Genomic DNA, 24868 nt, shown 5'->3' with positions numbered 1-24868 from the left:
TTTTTTGTGTGTGTTCTTCGTTTTTGCCAAAAATGAGTAATAGATCTGCCATTTTTGCCTGCAAGAGTGACGTGACACTCGGGTCATGCACCCCGTGTCTCCAGGCTTTGCATGAGGCAATAAATCAATCTTGGCACTATTACTGACAATTAATTGTGCTTTAAAGTTTTACAGTGTGTTTATGATATGCAGGGCCTGGATGATTTATGTGGACCGTTTGAGTCACTCCCTCTAATTGCTGTTGTTTCCCCGGCTTATAACCCCGGCGTGACCTCTCGGTTTAAGCTGCCAGAATGCTCAGAACCAGGCTTGTTGCACTGGTCCGAACACTGGACAGGCGTATACTTCAGCAGTCAAAAAACAGTCGCATAGAAACACACACATGGAAGCATAAAGCACTCACAGATACTGACGGGCAAACACAGACACCTGCGAGAATGAACACTTGGCTCCTCGGAGTAATCTGACACAAACACACAGTGTATTTGTCTCTGTCATACAAACTAAACGTGTCCAAACAGTTATAAACAGCTGCTTTAACACTTTGGATATGTTGTCATTAAAAGACGGAGAACAGAGCCGCAGTGTCTGAAGTGATGCAATCACAGACAACAAGACATTGTGTAAGATGGGAGAAAGAACATCATTTGAAAGCAAGCAGATCACAATGCGTCGTGGGTTTATTTGTCTGAACATAAAGCAGACAGGCACTCAGTATATGGTTACAGTTTCCCCACAACGCCTACTGTAGCCACAGTGCTGTCCTCACTCGACCTGCTGTGTACAGTACATATTGATTCAGGAATGTGTCATGAAAGAGAGGTGACAAATAAGAGTTTTGTATGTATAATAGCTGGTGCAAATACAGAATCTAGCAGAGAGTAATAAACCTGCTTCCACAGCAATCTGTTGGCTTATATTGCCTTCCCCTGTTGAGAACCATATTCTTTGAGTTTTCTCGGAGGACACATTTGTTCAGTAAAATGATTCAGCAAACCCACTGAAGGCACATTCACAAAGCGCTATATTGCATGCTGTTTGTTATGTTTGAGAGCTTCGGGGAACTCATAACTCTCAAGCGGAGATGAACGTGGCAACATACTTTACAGTGTACATTTGAGACTTGAAAAGGAAGCAAAACAACCAGCCTATAGCCAAATGCCTCCCCTTTTTCCAAAGTTGCCTTGCAAAAAAAAGCCACAATCGTGCATCACATAATGCACAATCATGAGTCTAAAACCACGCAGTCTATCTTAGATTTGGACCGTTCCCTTCGGTGCAAACTTAAAATGAACTGCTGTCTACTGCAGAGTAAAACAGGTTAGTGTCTGGGGGAGAAGAAACAGAACTGAAAAGATCCACTTGAGGACTTTCCTGGCTCTGTCACTGTCAATTCCCTTGAAGAACCGTTACCCTGTGTGCAGAGACTCATGGGACCCGGGAGCTGGCTCAAGCCACCCTGCAATGCAGTCTGCTTTACATTATACGCAGAAGGATGTGGGGGGAAAAAACTTGTGTTCATGCTCGAAAATCAAGTCAAATCCTTCGTTCAGGCAAAATCTAAGTGACATCTGAGGAACATTTATACCCGCTGACGTAGCTACAAGCTGTGCTTCGTAAGGGGCACCATGGATTTACTTCATTCACTGTGAAACACTCTTAAACATGTGGCAAGAAGTAAATGTTATTCTACTAGTTAGATTTGCTACGCACTCTTTTTTTAGCAGTGCTGGGGATCTGAAAACAGAATGTGCTGTCATAGTGTTTTGATAGACATGGCCAGTTTAACCCAAGGGTTCGGCAGCATAATGTGGGCTCCGTGGCAGAGCGGAGGGAGGTGGAGGAACCGGGCCAGAAAGTACAACATGTATTTTCCGAAAGCAGCCCAACACAGTCCAAATGGCTCTACGTGGTTGCACGCCATTTCATTCCATGACCTCCAAATCCTCAAAGAGAATTATCACATTATAGGATTCCAACACGCCCAATTTCCCAAAATACAGCTCAAGGCTTTTCCACTCTGACTCTGCTTGTTGTGGTTTTGGGAAAACACTTCAATTGTCCCAACGTTGTGTTTTTGTTTTCTTCAGGCATTTATATATTTCTCTCTCTCTCTCTCTCTCTCTCTCTCATCTATGTCATTTCAGTTCATTGCCTCAGTTTCTGTCAAACGACTTGTCCTTTCCACTCAAAAATGCAATTCAACCAAAACCCAAAAGAGAAAATGACCCCCTTCTGAGTTTGGCGCAAACACCAAAACACACTGACAAGTCAGGGACAGCTCATTGTCGCCCACTGACGGTGTCATGTCCAGTCGTGCATGAAGGCATACAATAACAATTAAACCTCCGTGTGTGAGCATTGCTGTTCAATTTGAGCACGCTTCTTTGTTTCCCTCTTTGTCACAATGTTTGTCTTTGCAGTGAAGGTTTAACTCTGTGACATCATACATACATATATCAATTTTTCTACAACTTTTTGTGAATTCTGTACTCACAAACCTCGTGGCAGGTTTTTGTGTGCGTCTTCCTGCAAACAGTGGGCCGTTGACTGTCTGCTTGTGATGTAGGCAACATGGAAAACATTGGGAATTTATAAAAAAAAAAAATGGTGGCGTTCAGATTGCGCTTAGGACCATAACTGCTTCATCAAAACCATGTGGCGGCGCCCAGTGCCATGCCATAATGGCATGATTGAAAAGGAGTTAAAACTGTGGTCACAATCCACTCCGATACGACTCGAGAGAGGTCTCCAAAGTTCAGCACTGTCGATTTCATAGCAAGACCATTAACTATTCCAATACGCACATCATGCAATGGGAATGATCTGATAGAGCACGGGCTCTTTCTTCAGATTCATGCTGTCATGAATGGGCAAGGATCACTGTAGCCCTGCTGCCGTTGCTGCTGTTTCTATGGTTTCAATTTATATCCTGTAAAAACAGCAGGAAGGAGATTTGTCATAAAAGTCTGAAAGGAAAATGAACTGTACGCAGAGCAAAACAACTTTTTATCAATAAAACATTTAAATCACGTCTGTTTTCCTGCGTTTTGTCCCTCCAATACTTGCACTAATTGAGACTCAAATGGCAGTGCAGGCGACAGCGAGACAGCTCATTAGCATCCTTTGTAATGAAGCAAATGGCAGACACTGTACCATGAGCCACTGTTATGAGCAACACCCTGCTGTATACCAGACATAAAAGCAAACACAAATATCTAATTATGCCATCATCTCTCCTCGCTTTCCTGTTCCGTTGCAGACGTCGCATTAATTGGTGGCCCGCACTATTGGTCAGCTTACAATCACTCTGATGATGTGGACAATTAGAGCCGGGAGGTACTCACGGCTCATCAAGTCCGTGATAGTTGACGCATCACGTCTCATCTAAATCAAAACAAATGTGACGGAAATGCCACTGTGACATCCCAGGGCCCCGACGCGGGATAAGTCCCGGCAAGAATGATCTTCATTGTGTAGACTCAGTCAAACACTGCTAATAAGGAACAGCAAAAAGCATGTTCAGGCACACACAATACTGTGTGCGATGGGAGGTAGACGCGTTTTCATCAAAGCTCTAACCTTTTACTTTGCATTGGGAATAAATAATCATATACAGCAGGTTCAAAGACACAAAGACAGAAAAACACACACATCACGTCAGCTAGAATCAGTGATTATCTCTCTTTTCATCTAAGGCTGTGGCGACAAAGGCAAACATTTATTTTCCCCTGACAAGCTATGTAAATAAAATCTTATAAAGTGACTTTACCCTGCCAAAAAGCATTGTAGAGGTCCTTAGTTTCGTTTCATATAAAGTGGATGAACATTGTTTTTATCCTTTTCTCCATCTACCAAACATGCCAGACTGAGGTTAAATTATTTCAGTGCTTTGCTTTCCCGCTTGCCACTTGCATGAAGAATGAAGAACAAAGCATAGCATGAACTGACACGAAAACAGAACACTATCTTATCCGAAACAATAAATATTTTGATTTTCTCGTGCGCTTTTAAACCCGAGATCACCTCACATGCTTCTGATTTGTCATTGGATGCCTTCACTCTTGCTATTCTGGATCCGTTTTAACCTCCCAGGCTCACTGTCAGAGCCCCAGAGACCTTGAAACGACAAAGCTTAGCTGATCCAAATACTAAATATTTCATGACCTTACAATTACATGAAATCAAATCTGGGCAAAAGCTGTTCATTTATATTGCATTATCAAAGGGGTGGAAGATGGGGGGGGGGGCGGGGGGGGAGGGTCGGGAAGGGGTGAATTGGTTATATCTATGAACCGCCCGAACTCTAATTAGTCTGTGTGGCCCAAAACAAGAGAGGGAGGAATAAGTGCACGGGCACGGGATAATTCAGCGATTGTGAGCGCCATGTACGTGAGCTGTCACTCCAATCGCCAGCCATGTCACACTTGGCAACACAACCGCGACCGGACAGCCGCCCGTCGTCTTTGATCTGGGCTCATGCATACGAAATCAGGTCAGGCTGTGGTCACACGAACACACACACACACACACACACACACACACACACACACACACACACACACACACACACACACACACACACACACACACACACACACACACACACACACACACACACACACACACACACACACTTTAAGAGATAGTAAAAAGAGACACTTTACAAAGGGGCTGCGGTGCTAGGACCTTTGTTAAGGGAGACTGACAGTCATGCTCAGGAAGAAAGGAAGGATAAAGGAAAGAATAGAAAAAGGGAAGAAAGGGATGAATGTGACAAATCCAAGACTTCAGAGGGAATACTATTTAAAACAGTGTACAGACAAAAAAAATAAAATAAACGGGGTTTAACTTACAGCTTCCGACTTGGGTTTGACCACTTTCATGAAGGCTCCTCTTGCCTGTGCCTCCATCATTTCTTTTTGGGTTACTTTCCTGGTGTCCAGAAACTTCAGCTGGGGCAACTTGTGCAGAACGAAGTACCTGTGGGCAAACAACAATTCAACTTTAAACTGTACCGTACCGCTGCTTTAAAAGGTCTCCCTGTAGGCCTGTTCCTAACAAAGAGACAAACATAGAATCTGAGGAAGTGACACACTCATCAAACTGACACGCGTTCCAAGATGTAAATGCATGCATCAACAAAACTTGAAAAGAAGCCGTGTTTACTGAGATTTAATGTTGGTGCAGATTTAATGGTGATATTGTCTTGCATGTAATAACCTTCAAAGCTGATAAGAATAAGTACGACATATAAATAGCACAAAAGGAGATACAACCCGTCTGCCAGAGCTGTCATTCTGGCAGCATCACAGATATCGCTCTAAGCTTTCAGACACGCTCTTGTCTTTCATTGGTAGGCAGAGAAACGTCAAAAGATAATGGTTGGAATACATAGATGACAACAGATCCTTTCACAGGCAGGCAGGGATAGAGGAACGAGTATGTCAGGGCTGAGCTGGTAGCCAAAAAGGACATGCATGCAGCACCTAAGTGGAGGGTGAGAAAGGACGAGGGATATGGGCACAGACAAGACCTGTGCGCGAAGAACCGTGACAAATTGATGATGGCAATGGCGATGAGGGGAGATGGCAAAGCTCGTGTCAAGTTTTCATCACCTGAGGATTATAAGGAGGGGATGCAGGGATCACGTTTGGACTGACACGGAACAGAAACATCTCAAAGCGAATTCTAAGGAACAAAACATCTGATGTAGTTTGAAAGACACATAAAACAGAACGAGTGCTTGTCCACAAAAAAAATAAAACAACTGATTAAAACACCAAATATGTCATATGGCCCTAAATTTCTTTTTATAGGAACATTATTAAGATATCTTTTTCCGATGAGAGCACCAGCACTTAAGTACAAGAGGCCCCAATCCCATCCGGTGTCCCCCTCCCTGTAAAATGACTTTGTTCAGGGCATTTCCATGATGAAATGTGAAGATGCCCTTGGGAGACATGCAGGGAGGTTATTCTCTATAGGTAACCTACCATCACAGGGTCAGAGATGACAAGGCTCTGTCAGCCAGTAGGGATATTAATGATTCAAACCAACCGTAGAGGGAGGAGACCAGAGCACAGGGGGGTATGGGGGAGGAGAGAGGACTGGAAGGGAAAAAAAAACTCAGACTCATACACTTTATTTTGTCAATACCAAACATGTCACAACAATAATAGGATTTCTGCTGCCCTTGGAAGTGGATGTTGGAGAGCAAATTAGATTTTGCTATTATTATACTTTCCTTAAATATCCTTTTTTAATGTAATTTGGTAGAAAATTATGGAAAATAAAGACAAGTTTCTAAGACAATACGTATTCTGTATGATGTCAGACACATGTCATTTATTCGATTTTTTGTTCATTTATTTTAGCTATGATTTAATGTATTTATTTGAGTTTCATATAGTTTTAAATAGATCAAATGAATAAGCAATAACTGATGTCAAACAATTCACAGAAATACATTTCACACTAATTATTTGCTTGAAACTTTGTCCTCTATATTTGTTGAATTTGACTGTATTTTGCCTGTAAATTCCAATGATTTTAAATGATTTTTGTTCAGCTCACCTGTTATGCACTAAATAAAAGGTGGTTACTCTGGTAAAGGTCAAGCCAATAGTTGATTGGAATTACTTGAGGATATTCGATCACTCTGGGGCCCATCAAATTGTGTTTTTAAACAATCACTAACTTACATAAGAAAACAAAGCAACAAAATAATACCTATTGCCATTGTGGGGAATCATGCCATTAAAAAAAGGTTGAGTGAACATTACAGTTGGTGGTTGAGGCACCTCAGGCCTCAGGCAACAAGCTCTTTGATCTGAAACAGAACCAGATCGGACAAACTGATAACTTTCCTCAAGATAAGAGGTCAAAGTATCACATCAAGACATGTTAATCTTTATACATCACAGAAACAAAGAGAAGAAAAAAACAGAGTTTGACTTACTTCTGTTATCATGTTTCACTTTTCGGAGGAGATGGTGTCCCATAAGTACAACTCCGCAAAATCAGTAACCGTTGTTAACATATAATATCACAGCCTTGAACTGTTGTATTTCCACGCAGACTACACAATGCCGTATGAATGAATACTACGTTTCTATGTCGTTGCACTAATTGGGGCACCGATGCAACGCACTGGGGTAGTTCACTTGAGAGACCAAGAGCTCCCGAGGCATTGGGCTGGGTATTTATTGCCCAAGGCCAGTGCTGTCACGACCTGCATACAGCCTAACCTTGTCAGACATGAAATCTGCATCACGCTCAAATTGATGTTTTACTCTGTGACATATTATGAATATTACATTACAGGACCCTAGACGTTGTCAGTCAAAACAGAACAGCTTTCCTCACCAGCAAGATAAGCATGCGAGGGGAACGGGGGAGGAGGGGAGGCAAAGTGAGAGCGGGAGGGAGGGGGGACAAAAAGAGAGAAGAAAGAATATTCAAGAAAGGCATGGGTGGTAAATGATTAATAGGCAACGCAGAGTCAGAAACAAGCACTTAGGGCTAAAACAGACAAAAGAGAGTATGCTTTTCGCCTTTTATCGCATTTCATGTAAAGGACCCTGACAAATGGTGGTCATATTGCATGGCTTGAGGCCTAGCTTGATGTTTAATGCATCATCTGCTCTGGTAAGGTAGGGTAGTAAACACTCATTTGTGGTGGTGACTAGTCACACATGAAATCCATTTTGCAAACTGGAGTGTAGAGGGGCCAGTTGACAAAGCTTTTAGAGTGATGTGGTTGAATCCACAGTCTGCGAGTGAAATGTAGGGGGCTGGATGTTTAAAAAAAACAAATCCATTACTTACAAAAATCTATGACTCTGAATAGCTTCGTATCAAAGCTGTCTGAAATATAAACACACCCACACTGAACATTATCTATCCATCTATCTAAACGGGTCAGAGTGATATCTGTGCCTTATTTATGTACAACACCACCACAGTCCATGCTGCAACTGACCTGTATCTCTGGTAGTCGTCCTCGTCGTTATCCGGGCTGACCAGCTGGTTGGGGCAGGCCTCGTTTCCCAGCAGGCTTAGGTACACCAGTGACGGGGTCACATCAGCCAAGTGTTCCAGCAGGGCCTCGATATCAGTCAGGTGTCAAAGGGCGGATGTCAAGGACCTAACGTTGTTAATTACATTAGCATTTACTACCCGCACAGCCCCTTCCGTGCCTGTCTGCACTAAAACACGTCACTGTCAAATTTACCGAAGTGCTCAAAGGGGTTAGTCACTGGCTTTGTGAGACTGGGCAGACAGAGGGGCAATTTAAGGTGCAGGCTTTGGCATATAGTCGTGACACAATTTGGCTGCTGCTCTCTCTCCCTTTCTCTCGATCTCTTTCATTTCCTAGGTGGCCGGGTGCAGAACAGTGACAAAATGATGGATGCCCTGCGGTTCAAACAGTCCGTGCTTCCCAGAGCCGTGCTGTGGAAAACTTTTGCGAAACGTGGAAAAAACAAACAGCCCCTAAGCAGGCACATTCATCACTAATACATTCACTTGGAAAATTGAGCCCCAAAGTGTCAAAATACAACTGCACTAATGCAGTGCTCGAGCTTTAAAATGGCACTGTGCCACGACAGGATGTACATAATTGGCCTATTAGCATGTGCCGACCACTTCACAACCAAACTCAGCACACAGTCCCAGACGCACACTTCAAGGAGCCCCAGTTTTAATGTTGACTCTGGAAATGCGTGTGTGTGTGTGAATGTGTGTGTGTGTGTGTGTGTGAATGTGTGTGTGTGTGTGTGTGTGTGTGAATGTGCAAGAGAGTGAACATCGTTACCCAGCAGGATCTGCATAACCAGAGGAAAACAGGACACATTGCGAAACCTGTTCTGAAGCTTAGACGGGAAGTTCACACATTTCTGACTGATCATCAACAGCCTCGCAATGTGTCTATGCCTCGAATTTAGGGTGGTTGTGCGGAGCTCTGTTTTTTTAAACGTGTTTACTTCAGGTGGAAAGTAGAACACACAGAGCCGCTATAATCTATGAGCCAAAATGCGGGTGTTCCAGTGCGTTTAGTGACAAATTCATTTGTGATTTATTTTATTCCAGTGTAATTATGCATAATGGATCCAAATATCAAATATCCTGATTTGATTCTTTATCATTTAAAATAACAGCAAATACACCGCAAACACATTATGTCTCATTCGATGGATTTTCGGCGAGTTTTGATCCTACACTCTTTATTCCCTTTAAAAATAAAACACATCTGTTATGTTGACTCTAAAATCTGATTCCACTAGAGGTCCCTGTGGTTCAGAAACTAGTTCTGTGTGGGGCTCTGTGACAGCCAAGTTCCTCTTCTCTCTTGTGAAACACACAGCGCTCCCTATAAAAGCACAACATTCAACACTGGTTCTCTGAGACAAGTGCAAGTTGCATCAACATATGAATGTAAACAAAATACACTGTTGATTCTGACACTGATGTATGTGATATATGTCTGGAGAGTAAAATGCAAATCGAAATGAGAAAGGGACTGAGTGATTCGTGTGAAAGGATATTTGGTTCTTATTGAGTGTAAGGGTGTGGAGGTTGGGTAACCTGGGCAACAGGAGGTCATTTCCAAGCAGATTGTTGTCAACGACCAGCTCTTCCAGCACAGTGAACATGTTGAGACCCGCCAGTGACCTGCAAAAAAGATAAGGCAACAGGAAAACTGTTACGGCTCTAAATCTGGTCAGCTGTTATTGTGCAGAAATATATATTTCAGCCTCCCCTCTTTCATACGCCGGGAGTGTATGGGTCTGGGCCTGTCAGGGAAGTGAATGACAAGAATTAGTGGTGCTGAGCTCCCCTGGCATGGTGAGGCATCCTTCAGCGGCTGGCAGGATGAGGGATGGGGGTCACTTGTGAGTAGCCAGGATTCAAAACAAAAGGCTTCAGAAATGCGGCGGGCAGGATGGATTTGTCAATGTCTTGTGCCTTGAGGCGCCCAGTTTCGCCTGACCCTAACCCTCCATTCCCAAGACAAATCACTCTGTCACAGTTCACCTTCACTCCCCAGACACAAATTTAACTTGTCATCCATCATTTTCACAGAGGAACCGGAATACACTCGCAATCACAGATGGAATGGAAGGGGAAACTTTTTTGCAACTCTACCGCGATAGGGGTTAGTGTTGGGATTTTAACATCAAAGGATGTTTTTCTTTAAGGAGGAATTTTGCCTTTCCGCTTCTTTTTTTTGGCAAATTGCAAAGAGGGGTGAAGGGTCATCTCAACTCTTTCCCTCTCTGTCTCTCTCTCACACACACACACACACACACACACACATACACATTCACACAGGCATTAAAATGATGGAGGGTGGTGTTAGGAGTAATGTTAGGGCCCTGCAAAGTTCAAGTCATGGAAGGTGCACAAAGGCAATGTGTGTGTTGTCTAATCCTTCACACTGTCAGCATGCCATGTTAACGTGTCCTGGGTGACTTCATTGACATTTAAATCTGCCAGAACTTGACACATACCGACTGTACACTTCTCAGGAATTATTCCTCAGAGTTAACACAACGGGTATTTTTTTTCATTTTAAGACAGTATTTTTAATTATTAAATATAATTTCAAGACAGAAATGATTGACTCCAAGCTCAAAATGTTCTGAATTACAAAGTAGAGCATGATTCTAATTCTAAAAGCGAACAGCTCACCTTGACATAAGTTACGCAAATATAAATTCCAGTGAGCAGTGTCACATTGCAACATGACAATCTCAAGGTACAGTCAGGTCTTCACACAGCTGCAGTGTGAACTATTGCTCCTTTCTAGATCTGCCTAGTGTCAATGGCTGCCATAACACATACCAAGTTAGAGCTGTGTAAATATAACACCTCCATCATGACAATCTGCAAATGTATGGCAAAAAGCAATAATCTTCATGGGGGCAGGGCATAATATGTATGCAGTCACATTTATGATGTAAACTTAACTACAAAGTAAGGAAGGAATAAAAAATAAATAAAAAGATGATTGCAATGCAGTGTACGAATATACACCTGGCTCTATTAAAACGTTGACTTCTCAGTGGTTAGCCATTTATTACACCCTTTTAGTTTGCCACACCAACTGCTCCATTTGCGGTTTCTTGGGGGCTTTCTCTGGCCAAGCAGCTTGAACTCCCAAGTATACATAGTTCCTGGCCCCAAAAACACACACAGATGCACAGAATGGACACACTGGCAGCAACTTTGAACTACAAAGCAACATGATCTTTCATCTTTGCATCTTTCTTCTTGCGTGGAAAATGACAAATAAGCGATACGCTGCCGACTTGCGAGCGAGGCGGAGTGAGCTGCCTCATTTCAAAAGACATCAACCTTTTGCAAACACGCACACTTGATACCCACAACAGCAGCTGACAGCACCTAGCCAGTGTGCTGGCAAAGCCGCTAGCTGACAACCTCGTATCAGGTCTGAGGAATGCATTGGCAAGATGGATGAATGGAGAGCTGTGCCAGTTTGATGAAATCCTTCTCTGGTTTCTTTCTTTTTTCTTCCCCCGTGGTGCTTCTCATTTATGAAAGCAAAAAGACCCATTAAGCTAGAATACTTAAATCTATAGAGATGGGAAAACTCATGAACCCATTAGAATTTGTGCTTTTTTTTTGTTTCTCTTTGATCAGTTTATTGTTGTTTGTCGTGCAGATTTTTCATGATTTTCACTAGAATCTTTTTTTTGAATGGCCCAAACCAGCAATTATAAAACAAACTTTACATTTCTCAGCAGACAGGGAATATGGTACAACATGCAATTCATCTGTGAGGCTAATGTATAGTTAGGCCTGCACCATATTGGATAAACATTATTGCATTTTCTGTGAACAGAGGTTGCTAACTAACTCTTGCCACCTGTAAGTGTGTGTGCGTGTGTGTGTGTGTGTGTGTGTGTGCGTGCATGCGTGTGTGTGTGTGAGATGGGCTGCAGTCCTGTGGGTTATGTTATTAGCTGCTCGGTTAAAAGGAGCCGCATGGCACAGGAGGGAGCCTTATTAATTGTTGTTTTCATGTCACCACTGCTGCGTGCACTGGCTGATTTAATCAGTTAAATTCACAGCCAGGGGAGAGCCACTGACTCCCATCCAGCATTAAATACAGTGTGGGGATTGAACTTCTAATACTTTTCAGCCTTCTGTGCTCCCTCTGCAGATTTCCATTGCTGGTTTCATTACTTTTCATAAGCTTTCTTGTTTTAATGTGTGGCTTGGAAAACTAACAAAGTTCAAGCACTGCAGTTAAAGTACTTCACTTCTTTAAAAAAAATGAAAAAAAGGGGCAGCCTTTGCTATTAACAAAACTAATGAGCATAATCGACTTGAGTCGCAGTGCTGTAGATGTTTGGTAAATGGCAAACACAGGCAAAGCACACGTGTAACTCACACAGGACATGTTTTTCTAATGTCAGTACAGTTTGATGTCACTCACCTTCTTCAAAATATGTTGTGATGATAGTGAAAATGACAATATTCAGTAATGTATCTTTAGTTCCAGTGCAATGGTAAATACTACTACTGCTACTACCACTACTACTACGGTACTACTACTACTACCATTGTTGGCTTGTTTCATACATCTGATAATGTAATTTATATTCATGTATATCATTAGCTATGAAAATCAATTTACGAAAAACAACAGGGAAAATCTTACAAATAATTTACTCACATCATATTGTGTCACCTAATTGTACAAATTCAGACAATTGTGATTTCCTTAGTAACGTGTGATCTAATGCGTTTTCTTCAGCCTCTAACTAGCAAGAGAGAGAGGGACAGAGACAGGCGGTGGCTTTAACGAGGTGAGGCGATGAATCCTCTCCTTGTTAAGATAATTATGATCAGCCTCATTGTCGGAGCTAATACTTCAGGCTGTCTTTACGCTTTGACTACCACTTAGCCTGTGTAAGCTCAGCATCATACATCATACGGCCCTGTGTGCATCGGTGTGTGTGTGCTTTTGAGCTTACATAAGTAGTGCATGTATGTGTTTAAATCCCCATTGTCTGCTAAGACCCACGCCTGCTGAGCACACAGAGCACATATACAAACATTTAGCTGGAGCAGAAAGTCAGCACAGGAAGCAGGGAACTATGTGAGACACCAGACAAGGACGCTGGAGAGAGACACTGACCCAGAAAGCAGCCCTGCCAGATCAATACACTAATACTAATGCAGACACAGTGATTGATGAACCACTGCTGACAACAGAGGGAAGAAAACTCTCGACCATTATTGGCTGAAATGTCAGTCACTCCTGCCAATGGTGTGTGCCATTGTCATGCCATATATCCTCAAGCAGCAGATGAAAAAGCATTAACATTATTAACATTAACATTATTAATCCTATTACCGATCCCATTAATGCACAGTACTGATTTTGTCTCTTCCCCGGAGTCCTTGTGCTTCCTCTCCTCACAGGTTTCCATGGAGCATGGTTTCATCTGGACCCTGGTCCTTCCTCCTACCATGGCCCTGCTGACTCCAACTGCTAATATCACTTTTATTATTACTCACATTACTATTTCATACTACCGATACCATTAATGCACATTATTGACCTGCTTCTTCACCAGAGTCTCTGTGCTTTCTCGCCTCACAGGTTCCTGTGTATCCGGGTTTACCTGGACCAGGTGTTGCCTCCTGTCGTGGTTGTGTCATACATTGAATGTGCTGTAATTACATTGAAGGTGTTGTAATCCACTATCCTGTTCTACACATGACATCATTGCACTTCTGTCCATCCGGGGAGAGGGATCCCTCCTCTATTGCTCTCCCACAGGTTTCTTCCTCTTTCCTCCCCGTTAAAGGGGTTTTTTTGGGGAGTTTTTCCTGTTCTGATGTGAGGGTTCCGGTACAAGAGGATGTCAAATGTGTACATATTGTGAAGCCCTCTGAGGCAAATTTGTAATTTGTGATTTTGGGCTATACAAAAATAAATTGAAATTGAATTGAATTATTCTAAACGGCCGGCCGGAGCTGCAGAGTGACAGGCATAATGACATCCTGTTCAGAAGGCAACAGATAAATGTCTGATGAATTGACCAATACTGGGGCCATGATGGCCTTCATATGTGCATAATGGACTATTCAGAGCACACTTCAGATTGCCTGCCAGGATAAGGTACTGTAATGAATGGGAAAGGGAACTGGACCTGGGAAACCCAGTATGTGGACTGGCTTTAATAAACTTAATAAGAAAGGTGAACGGAGGAGGGCTGGTTAGAGAGGGAGGACGGAGGCTGGAGAGCCATTCAGCCTAAAATAAGAAATATTATATTTCTTGCCACCCTGTGCAGTGCAAAGTATCTCTTAATCTTGATCAGTAATATAGCAAATTAGCCATGTTACCAAATTGTGCAATTAAAGTAATTATCCAACAGTTCTCAATATAACTCTTATTTTAGGAATCAAGTCGTATTTGTATTATAGAACTGCATTAATGTGCATTATTTTGTCCTGTTTACTGCCACTTTTTGAAGAAATGCATTTCAATTAATAGTGTGGAAGGCCTACAGTTATAAAGCTTTGTGTCAATAAAGGAAACATTGAGGACGAAATACAACCTATTAATACACAAGTATCCATTAGTTCAACACAGCTGCATTTCATCACTCTAACCCAAAACAAAAACACAAATAGACATAAAAAAAATACCAAAATGCAGCATCAAAACACTATCAGGATTAGCTCGTGGTAAATAAGATAGCATTATCTGTAAAGCAAATTAATGCCTTGCAACCCCTCAAGCCCCCAACATCCCTCCCACCACCTCCACACAGCGCTGATCAGGTCTGTTCCAGCACTCTTCCCTCCAGCTACAGTTTATGGCCTATACGTGTCTCTGTACATGCATCTCTGATGGCGATGGGGAATTAGTCATTATCTGTCTCTATCTCCCCCACAGCTCTCCCTTTCTCCCCCCCCCCCCCCCTCACATGTAGACAGTCAATGCTCCGTGTGGCACTTCTCTCTCTGTATTGCCAGGCCTCAGGTGGCAGTCATTTAAAGATCACACGTCCAGGACACACATAGCCTTCCCCTGAATACATGTCAATTCACACATGGGAAGGGGATTACGTGTCTCCTCCTAGGCAGCTGCAAATTACTATTAATGGCAATGCAAATCATTAGAGTACGTTTGGCGCCGCCAGCAAATCTGTTCTTTATGTGGGTTCACTCTTAATCTGTTGTGAATATTGCGCTATGCTTGCTCCTGATAGCCGATGTGTAGAGCATCACCAGCTACAAAGCTGTCAATTGGAGGGGGCATGCCAGATTGAACTTTACACAGCGTTACATCATTTGCAAAACAAAAATATAGATTTTTAGAGAGCATAAACAAATTTAAGCAAGAAGAAATCTGTGAAATACAATTAGCAAAGTTTTTGTTGATGAAGAAGTTGAATAGCATCGCTCATTACTGCTATATGAGCTTATTATGTGAGAAGCGCAGATTAATTTGTTGAAAATGTCTACACCATGGTGCGTCTGTTGAACGTTTAAAGCTGGCTTCGGTGTGTTTGAATGATAATACCACTGTGGATCCTGCAGTGTCTGAGTTATAGACTATCCCCGTGGATATTTCCTGCTGAGTGTGTGAGGTTAATATTCTCTCTCAATGTCATTAGCGCTGACGGAGGGGCTGAGAGCACTGTGAATCAGACAGGGACCGATCCTGTCACTTCACACACACACACACACACACACACACACACACACACACACATACACACACACACACACACACACACACACACACACACACACACACACACACACCTACACACACACACACACACAGTCAGGGCCAGACAAAATCAAAGCAACTGTACTGAGGTCAGCACCTGGCCTCATGCTTCCCCTTGCATCTCCAATCCCTGTCTGATTGATGACGCTGGATCAACCCTGGCCAAGGGATAAGGACTTGACAGACATTCCTGTCTAGGCCCAACCTCATAAGCCTTGCTTGACCCCGGTTTGGCCCCGGATGAGGTCTAAGCTCCAACAATGACCCGATTGAGAGGTAGGAGAGCGTTGCCCCTTTCCCGGTGAAGAAAGAAATGGAGAGATCACTGCAAAGAAGGTGGACGTCTCTTTTGAAGTTTCAGCAAATGAGGTTTATCACAGACTGACAGCTGCTTCCAAATACAACACTAAATTGTGCACTGTGAAATACATCACCAGAGAAGGGAGGCAAGCAGGGCCGGGCTCCTTTCAGAGCCTACACAACTCTTCCCTCCTCATAGTACCTGGACTGTGCTCAAAGTATGGCCATGCGTCTTGTGAATGTTTGTATTGAAAGATTAGTTGTCTATCAACATGATGAACACCCTCCTCTCTCAGTGAGCAGGAGCTGGAAATCAATTCACTGATGGCTTCTCAGTCAGCGAGGACATCAATGCGGCACAAACAAGCAGACACAACCTCTCATGCATGCTACACAGCCTCACACATCTTTAAGTGTACATAATAACATTACGGCGACAGGGTCAATCGGCCTATGGTATACTCCACATTACACAATTCGTTTTTCATGGATAAAAGAACGCACAAACCTAGAATACGTCTACAGAATATGTAACTAGAAATGAACTCATGTACTCTTGCAATGAAATAAAGGAACCATTAAATAATAGATGCCGCGATCTGTGAGGAAGAATCCCTCAGTGCCCTGTCTGCCCGTACGCTCTGTCATTACAGTGTTCAGGCTCAGTGCTTGTCAACATTTCCGTGAGAGGGGGAGCCATCCCGCATTACGTTTGAGTGAGTTCAACTGTCAACTGCCAGCCATTTGTATGCCTGAGCATCCACCTAATAGCAAATAATCACTACCCTGCGCTCTCTCTTCATGGCAAATGATCGATGTTGTCTTGAAGTCTGATGGATGACCCTGCCACAGTGATGTCCAGGCATGCATTAAAAAGCACCTCTATGAAATGCCTGTCAGTCTGATGAAGCGGCTGAAAAAAAAGGAAGAAAATCACAGGCTTGCACATACTGACACTGAGGAACGCATGCACACAGACAAAGGAGTAAATGAACAACACGAGCGAGAGCCACGATTCGATTAAACAGTAAAAAAAAAAAAAAAAAAAGTTAATTTCCTTATATTAGTGGAACATTTTATAATGTGACGGGACCTGTGGTGTGATTGGTAGACAGCATTACTAGAGGTAGACTGCTCAAGTACCACCTGGGATGCTTCGTTTCCTCCTCTCTCCCTCCTTCCCTCTCTCTAACACACAAACAGCCCCCTATTGCCCCTCAGTGTTGAGATTAAAATGCACAGCACCACAATCTTTGATCTCCCACTTGCTGACACAAATCCTTTCAAGCCTCAAAATGTTCCTGCAAAGGTAATTAGTGCTAATTAAAAAGTTTAGAAAGCAGTCTGCGGCTGCTGTTGACGCTGCCGCTGCTCAGACGCGCCCTCCGTCAGATCACCCATCTACCCCCACCGCTGGTCCGCGTGTGTCGGCTGTGTTCCTGCCTCTGTTGTGCAAAGGATCCCATAACTAGACGACACCAGTCAGCACAGAACGTTTGTTGATACAGGATGAAATCTGGAAGCCCAGTGAGGGGTCTAACCGGTGGTTCTTCCCCCCTGACAAACATGTGCTCTGCAGGAGAACATGTAATGACACATGTAACAAACACAAATCCCACAAATAGAACAGGTGTAGTCTGTAATTGGGATACCGTCGCTTGGGGGGGAGGGGGCTTGTAAACATGGAGTAATTAACTTGATAAGGGATTCAATTTGCTGAAAATATCATTGCAGGGAAACATATCATTTAGAATGAACTGCAATTTGCATAATGATAACAAATGCAAAGACTCCAAATTCTTTTGGCGTAATGAATAAACACATTAGTAATTAAAGAACTTCCTGTTTGCTGCGATTACAGTAATTTGAGATGAAGCTGTAACTTGAGCAGTCCAACAGTGCTATCACTCATTCACCAGCCTGCCTTATTGCTTTCATCAAGCCATTATTATAATATAATTAGCTGCCTTTCTAGCATATTATTAAGTGGCTTGCTGAGTGTCAGGTACAGAGGCGTCTCAGAATATGACACACAAAAAAGCAATATCATTCCGCAATGTTTCAAAAGGATAATTACATAATCTCAGCGTGGAGAGCAAACAGAAAAGTGATAATTAGACAAGTATTCCTGCCAATTAAAATATCAAGCCTTGTATTTTCCCCCCCGTGTGAATTAGAGCTTGCCGCACTTCCATGTACAAATAGTACCATTACACTGCTCATGTAAAATCGTCATAGGGAAATCAATATAACTGCAGTTACATTGACTTATGTTTTCAGTGTAGCTTGCAACAGCATTCACAAGGCTGGAAGGTTTTCAGGGCCTTCTAAACCTGGTAAGGTAACGACTATATTGAGATTTTCCAAGATGACAATGAAAGCCAGTATGTTTTAGCTCTAACAAGCCTATAAATAGGCTTCATGATTGACACGTATGAGTGCCAACAAGAAAAAGCAGAGAAACAGACAAAGTTATTGATTTGACCTTTGGGATAGTTCCTCCGTTCGTCGTTGTTGTTTTTTGCCTTGTCCTACACCTCGGAAGGAGATAATAGAATATGTCACCGCACAAGGCAGTTTGAAATTGAATGCCATCATTTTAATTTAAATGTTACATTCTGGGTGACATCTCCGTCAATGCATAATTGGCACTGGATCCCAGTTTGGATGTACATATTTATCATTCAGCGTGAGACACTCAAAGACACAGACAGATATGTTACTTTGATGGGATGACAGTCAGATGTGGAAAGAAATAGAAGTGCAAATCAACAGTCGCGCTGTCAGTTAGGCTTTTTGTCACGAACTTGCACATAAACATGCATGATTAGAAACAGTGAACGGGGCTGTAGGCTGGAATCACTGTTCTTGCTCCAGAAGAGTGTAAATAGGGTTATTTGGTCCAAGCAGAGCAAATAAAATCCAGAAGACAGACTTAGAATAAAATCATAGCAAATGATGGACATGTATTGGGAGAAAATCTTGCACATTGTGACTAACTGAACTAGCAGAATATTTTAAAGCAAGGGACAAAATTTACTTGTATAAAGTATTCACTGGTCATTTTGCAAGAGCAATTATACTTATTGTAACAGTTAATAAAGATAGAAACACCGCAGTAACACAAGATCTAGTGATTCATATACACACAGCTTTGAACACATATCTTGGCCTTTCTGTCTCTGTAGTGCCATGACACGGCAGTTTAACGGGTATGTGATAGTCTATCAGCCCAGTGTAAACCACAGACAGCAGTGCAGCTCCCTGAGCAAAAAAAAAGAAGAAGAATAAATCCCTCCCACTCTCTCTCACTTTCTCCCCTCCCCGCCTCTCTCCGTGTCTTACCGCTGGCCCATTACCTTTACTGAGTGAGGCTCATTAAAGAAGGCAAGTTGAGTCAAATCTTTCTGTAATTCAGCAGAGGTGAATTGCTGTCAACATCATTAACCGTCATTTCTCCAACTCACTTCAGTACTTATGAAGTGTTCTTTATTGTGTAATGATCCAAATCTCTTCTCTAAATCGGCCCTCTTCAAAGGCCCTGGAGGACATACCACCCATGCAGCCGCCCAACATGCTAAAGGGCCAGATTAAATGTGGCTCCATCATTGCGTTCCTCTTTGTGCTTAAACAGATCCAGCACTTCATCCTGCGCTTCAGCTAGCAGGCAGCGTTCCTCAGAAGGAACCGGGTGGAAGAAAGATCAGCAGACCCAAAGAGTTCAGTGGCGAGAAAGGACATTGGTTTTCAAACACGGCTCTCTTGTTAAACTAGGACCATACCTTCAACGAACTTTCGTTTGGTTTGCTGCATTATGTCACCAAATTTCTGCCAATAACCTTCTTCTCTGCCTTTCGTTTTTTTAAATACCTTTTATTGGTAGTTCATTGATCTCAGGCCATTGGTCAGGCTAGCTCCATGGCTAATTACAGTGAGAGTTGCCCTGCTTGTCATGCTAGATGTCCTCTGAGTCCTGTCTTAAGAGAAGCCCCTTTTGTGCCTCCACTATTGTGTGTCTCCTTGTGCTCAGTATCATGCTATGAGATGTCCTCAAGGCTTTGTGTTGGGGAAAGCCTCTTTTGTGCCGGCACCATTGTGTGTCCCCAGTGCTGAACCCCCTGCTAGGTAGGAACACAGACAAAGTGCAGAAGGGGGATGCTTCTCAGGGCCCTAAGACCTACAGTAAATCTTCAAACAATTTAGACAAACAAAACTGGCTGCTGTGCAGCGGTGAGAGTAGACAAGGAAAAGCAGATGAATAAGCAACATCAATTACTGGGGCTTTGACCTCCAAGCCCCCACACCATGGCACACATTTCACACCAAATCGCCCCAGATTGAAGTTGACACTGCTGGAGTAGAAACACTGACCCCTCACAAGGCTAGCGTTTCAAACGTAAGAGCAGAGAAAGGCAGGGGGGGGGGGGGGGGACTGACAAACTACATCGACCAAGGCCAACGTGGAGAGGAGAAAAAGGAGGAGGGGTATGACAAAAAAAACAACGCATAATAGCTCCTAGTTTGTTTCAAAGTGAGACAAAATGGCTCAATTTGAGCACTTAGGCCATCGAATTGGCCCAGCTGAGGAACAAGAAGAGCATGCGAGGGGACAACCGCATCAGGCCACTGATAAGGAGCCTATAAGAGGAACAAAGCCAGATGTCCAACAGGCTTACCAGTGAACGTAAGTGGGACTGGACCTTCGTGCCGCTTCCCCTGAAGCCTTTTTACTCAGGCACATAAAGCCTCCCTCTACTTTGTAAGCTTGGACAAAGGTAAAATAAACACATGGGTAACATTTATTCAACACAAAGTACACTGCTCTAATTAAAAGTTCCTCAAAGATCCTATCAAGAAAAGAGCTACCACTTTAAGTGTTATCTCACTTTCGAATGCTGCACTTCACAAAAGAGTCTATTTTCATTATTACTTTGATTGAAAAACCAAAAAAAGAGCGTCTCCAAAGGGGAGAAAAGATCATGCAATCCTATCACAGTTTGTCAATACAGTGTTAATTAATCTAATAACAATCTGCTCTGAAAAACATGCCCCATACTGACTAGAAGACATGTAGTCTAGCAGCGGCAGAGCAGCACATTGACACATTTGGGGGCATCAGGCTCTGGATAGACAGTCCTCACAATCTCCCAATTAGCCCGGGGGAAAGCAGAAAATGTGTCTCAGGTTCATGGAGCAAGCGTGGAACTTAGTAATATGACATGGCATACAAAAACAGAGCACGTCTTTTTATAGCCACATGTGAGAAAGAAGCAACAAAGAATGGAACAAAAGGGAAAAGGTGCTCGTCTTTTTACCAAAGAGAAATGTTTTCAGGGTCCTTCTATTTGATGGTGGATTTAAGTGAAATGACACATGTGACAGATACCACTGTGGTAATAAAAACCACGTAGGAAACAGATGCAACAATTATCAAAGACGGGAAGGGGGGAAATCTAGAATTTATTATCAGGATGAATGTGGGAACAATCCGTTAAATGAGCTTGAAACCAGTTGTATGTGCACACCCAAATGAAAACACCTTGTTGTGTACATATATTATTTGAGGATGTAATTAGTAGACCGACATGCATTCTACTCTTCTCGTTCATGCATGATACAAACAAAGGAAAGTCCTTTCTTCATGCAGAATACTGCAGAATTGGCAAAACTCAAAACATTCAAATGTATATTACATTCCCACTCTTGGAAATTTCCAGTGTACTAATATGAACATTGTGGAGGTCATTAGCAAATTTAATAAAACCCGAAATCTAATTTTGCCTCTATGAAACAATGACACATTGACAGACAGACAAGGCGGTCTGTCAGGCAGAGCGAAGCCTATTCACAAAGCATCAAACCTGACATCATCACCAACTATTTAACCCTTCTAAAAGCTCCACATGCTTGACTAACGTATAGGACTAAAGTGTGAGCACCTGTTTCAAACAATGAAACCATTGGCATCGTTCCCCCTGATCACAGACATTCACACAGAATGATAATGGAGCCTACGCCAGTCAGTCAGTCAGCCGTCTTTGCAAATGGAAATCCAGAGGACGGTGGAGATGGGAATCATTTTATCTAGTTGACACACATTACAACGGAGAATTTCAAAAGAGTAAGATGGAAGCTCTCAGGTCAATTATGGTGTCAAGGCTGTCAGCTTGCAATGAAATATATACCTTTGAAGAACACTTTACTCGAGGGATGGGGTAAAAAGGATGGGAAGACGTACTGTTTAACCCAGAGACCATATAAGAATATCAGAGATGATGGAGTAAAACGAGGCATGATAATGGACCATTTTCACGAAGCACACTTTGTCAAGAGAGACAGACTGCACCCACTTCCTGAGGGGTAGTATCAAGGAATATTATTTTGGTGGCCAAAGCTTGTTAACGGCATGAGTTAAAACAAGGTGCTTGGTCATTTACAAAGTCATTAGGATAATGGGAAAAGGTGATTTACATGAATTATAAGTTGCACTGGAGTGCAACCACACACTCTTCTGGTTTTTTAAGGATTTGAGTTTGTAAAAAATCCTGCTTGCTAAACAACCAAACTAATTCATAGAAAACCCCTTTAAATGAGGGAAGAGTTTTCAAATACACAGTAACACACACAACTGTGTTTCTTCTGTCCCTTATTTTTTTCATTCTAGCCTCCAAATGTAAATGTCCTCAGCCTCTGTTCGAGATATAAAATACTAACCTTGAGACAGTGAATGACAGAGGGAATTATGGGTAATTGTAGTGTCAGAAAGGGAGACAGCTGTATGATGAGATTCTGTGTCATTTAGACAATCAGAAACTTAAGAGGCAGTGTGACACATTTCTCCCCCTCCATCCGACAAGGCTCCTGACATGGCTGGTGATAATTTCCAGGAGAGAGAAAAAGAAGAGACAGAAAAGAGTGAGCGGAGAGAGCACAAATGAAAATGGAAGTCAGCAAAAAGGTGTGATTTCTCCTCTTCCATATGCAGCGTGGGCCAAGTGATAGCCTGTGTGCTGCATTCATTGCCGGAATCAAGACGAAATATCCCCTTACATGTCAACCTGCCATCCAGATAAGAGGTGTCTGAAGCTCTGTATGAGATTAATACTCCCCAGCTAAAAATGACACAGGATGTGAAGGGGGACTTTTGATCTCTGCGTGGTGAAGCTACTTCAGCAACAGTACAAGACTTACCGGAGATACATATTCCCCACTGAGGTCAGACATGTGCATGGACAAGCACCGACAAATAAAAAACAGAGCTTACATTGTGTTTTGAATCACAAATGGAGAATAACATTAAGTGCAGTTGTCAGTTTACACACGTTCAGTGAGGCCATAACGAATGGGAGATAAATGAAAGGATGAAGTGCCTGTCTACATAATGAATTCAATAAAAGCAACATTGTCTGCTTTGTCACATTTCAGAAAGCGGTGACATGTAATTACAGTTATTTGTAGAAATAGCCTTCATTATCATCAGTGAGGGTCCTTCCGTTTTAACCAGGGGAAAAAAGCAACAACCTTCTAATGGAATTACCCTATGATATTGTAGTCTTGTGTAAGAGGTAACATTTCCAGGTCTTGTCAAAGGATACAAAATGAGTGTCGCTCTGTTTCGCAAAATATCAAATAGGAGTAAACTGTCATTTTTAGCATGCATTCATCCATGTGCATAGTTGATGTTTTACAAGGCCTTTCAAAGGGTCTCAATGCTGTGCAAAACTGCTGCTAATGCATTTTGAATAACAATCTACAATGGCTTTTCTAACTGCTTGTTAGGCTGCAGTACCACAAGCAACTAACGAAATCTGTATCTTGAAAGTGGAATCAAGATAACTGACCCCATACCAATGCCTTTGTTAAATTCTAAGTGTATGTATTTATTTCTTTGTAAAGTAAAACAGCAGCTATACTACGACGATTAAGTTACGTTAACACTTAGAAACACATAGAAAGTAATGAGTGGGATGATGAACAGCTAGAGGTTGAAGCAGAGCTTGATAGTCGTCTAAAACGTGGAAGGTATCTTTAGGTTCTTGGCGATTTCTGTTGTCCTCCACATTATCATAACCTGGCCTGTGACACATGTAAATACCATAACTTAATCAGACTAATGTAGTTAAGGTTGTGTTCAGATTATGAGAAACCCAGTTCATATTTCTGTCTGAAGCCAGATTTATGCATCTCAGAGGCTACATAACCCCATAGCTCCCCTAGAGGTACATCCAACCTATGGAGACAATAGCTGCGATTGGTCAACTTGAGGTACGAGCACTTGATCATTGTTGATTGTGAAAACGAAAGGTTTAAGATAGCCAAAGTAATTGTCTACCAACGAGACAAATGTGGTATTTACAGGTCGGCAATAATTGCACAACTCAGGAGTCCACTAATAGCTCTGTAGGTTGTATGTAAGTAAACTTTCTAGCAAACCAATTTCCAGTTCAAACTTTCCCACCATTGTTCTCTTCAAAAGATAAAAAATGATTACCACACATCAAATAAAGAATATACAGCATGTACTGATAGTATATGACAATAATCTACTGTGGCAGTGGGGCGACAACAATCAACAGGTTCCATCCACTGAACTATAATCAGTTCTTATGCCTAAGGCATCAACAGAGACCTGCCAGAACACCACAAAAAAACTACAAATTTGGCTTTACTTTGATGCATGCGACACTTTTTGCCTTCAGATGGCCTCAGTGGCCTTTCGGGCATATATATATATATATATTCTTCTATATCTTCTTTGCATAGTTGGACCAATCCACAACC

General features: G+C 42.4%; 1 protein-coding gene across 1 annotated transcript in view; it reads right to left on the bottom strand.

Moving 5' to 3' along the window:
- lrmda (leucine rich melanocyte differentiation associated) overlaps positions 1–24868 on the bottom strand; it is a 187712-nt gene that overhangs the window by 51923 nt on the left and 110921 nt on the right. Inside the window, exons 3-5 of the mRNA XM_079280665.1 lie at positions 9549–9675; positions 7985–8124; positions 4857–4983 (exon numbers count right to left, since the gene is read on the bottom strand). Of these exons, the coding sequence (XP_079136791.1) occupies positions 4857–4983; positions 7985–8124; positions 9549–9675 (394 nt within the window). The remainder of the gene's footprint in view (positions 1–4856; positions 4984–7984; positions 8125–9548; positions 9676–24868) is intronic.

The sequence above is a fragment of the Melanostigma gelatinosum genome (assembly GCF_949748355.1).
Source record: "Melanostigma gelatinosum genome assembly, chromosome: 12".
Taxonomy (NCBI): domain Eukaryota; kingdom Metazoa; phylum Chordata; class Actinopteri; order Perciformes; family Zoarcidae; genus Melanostigma; species Melanostigma gelatinosum.
The sequence above is the reverse complement of the archived record's forward strand: the minus strand, read 5'-3'. Positions and strand labels throughout refer to the sequence as shown.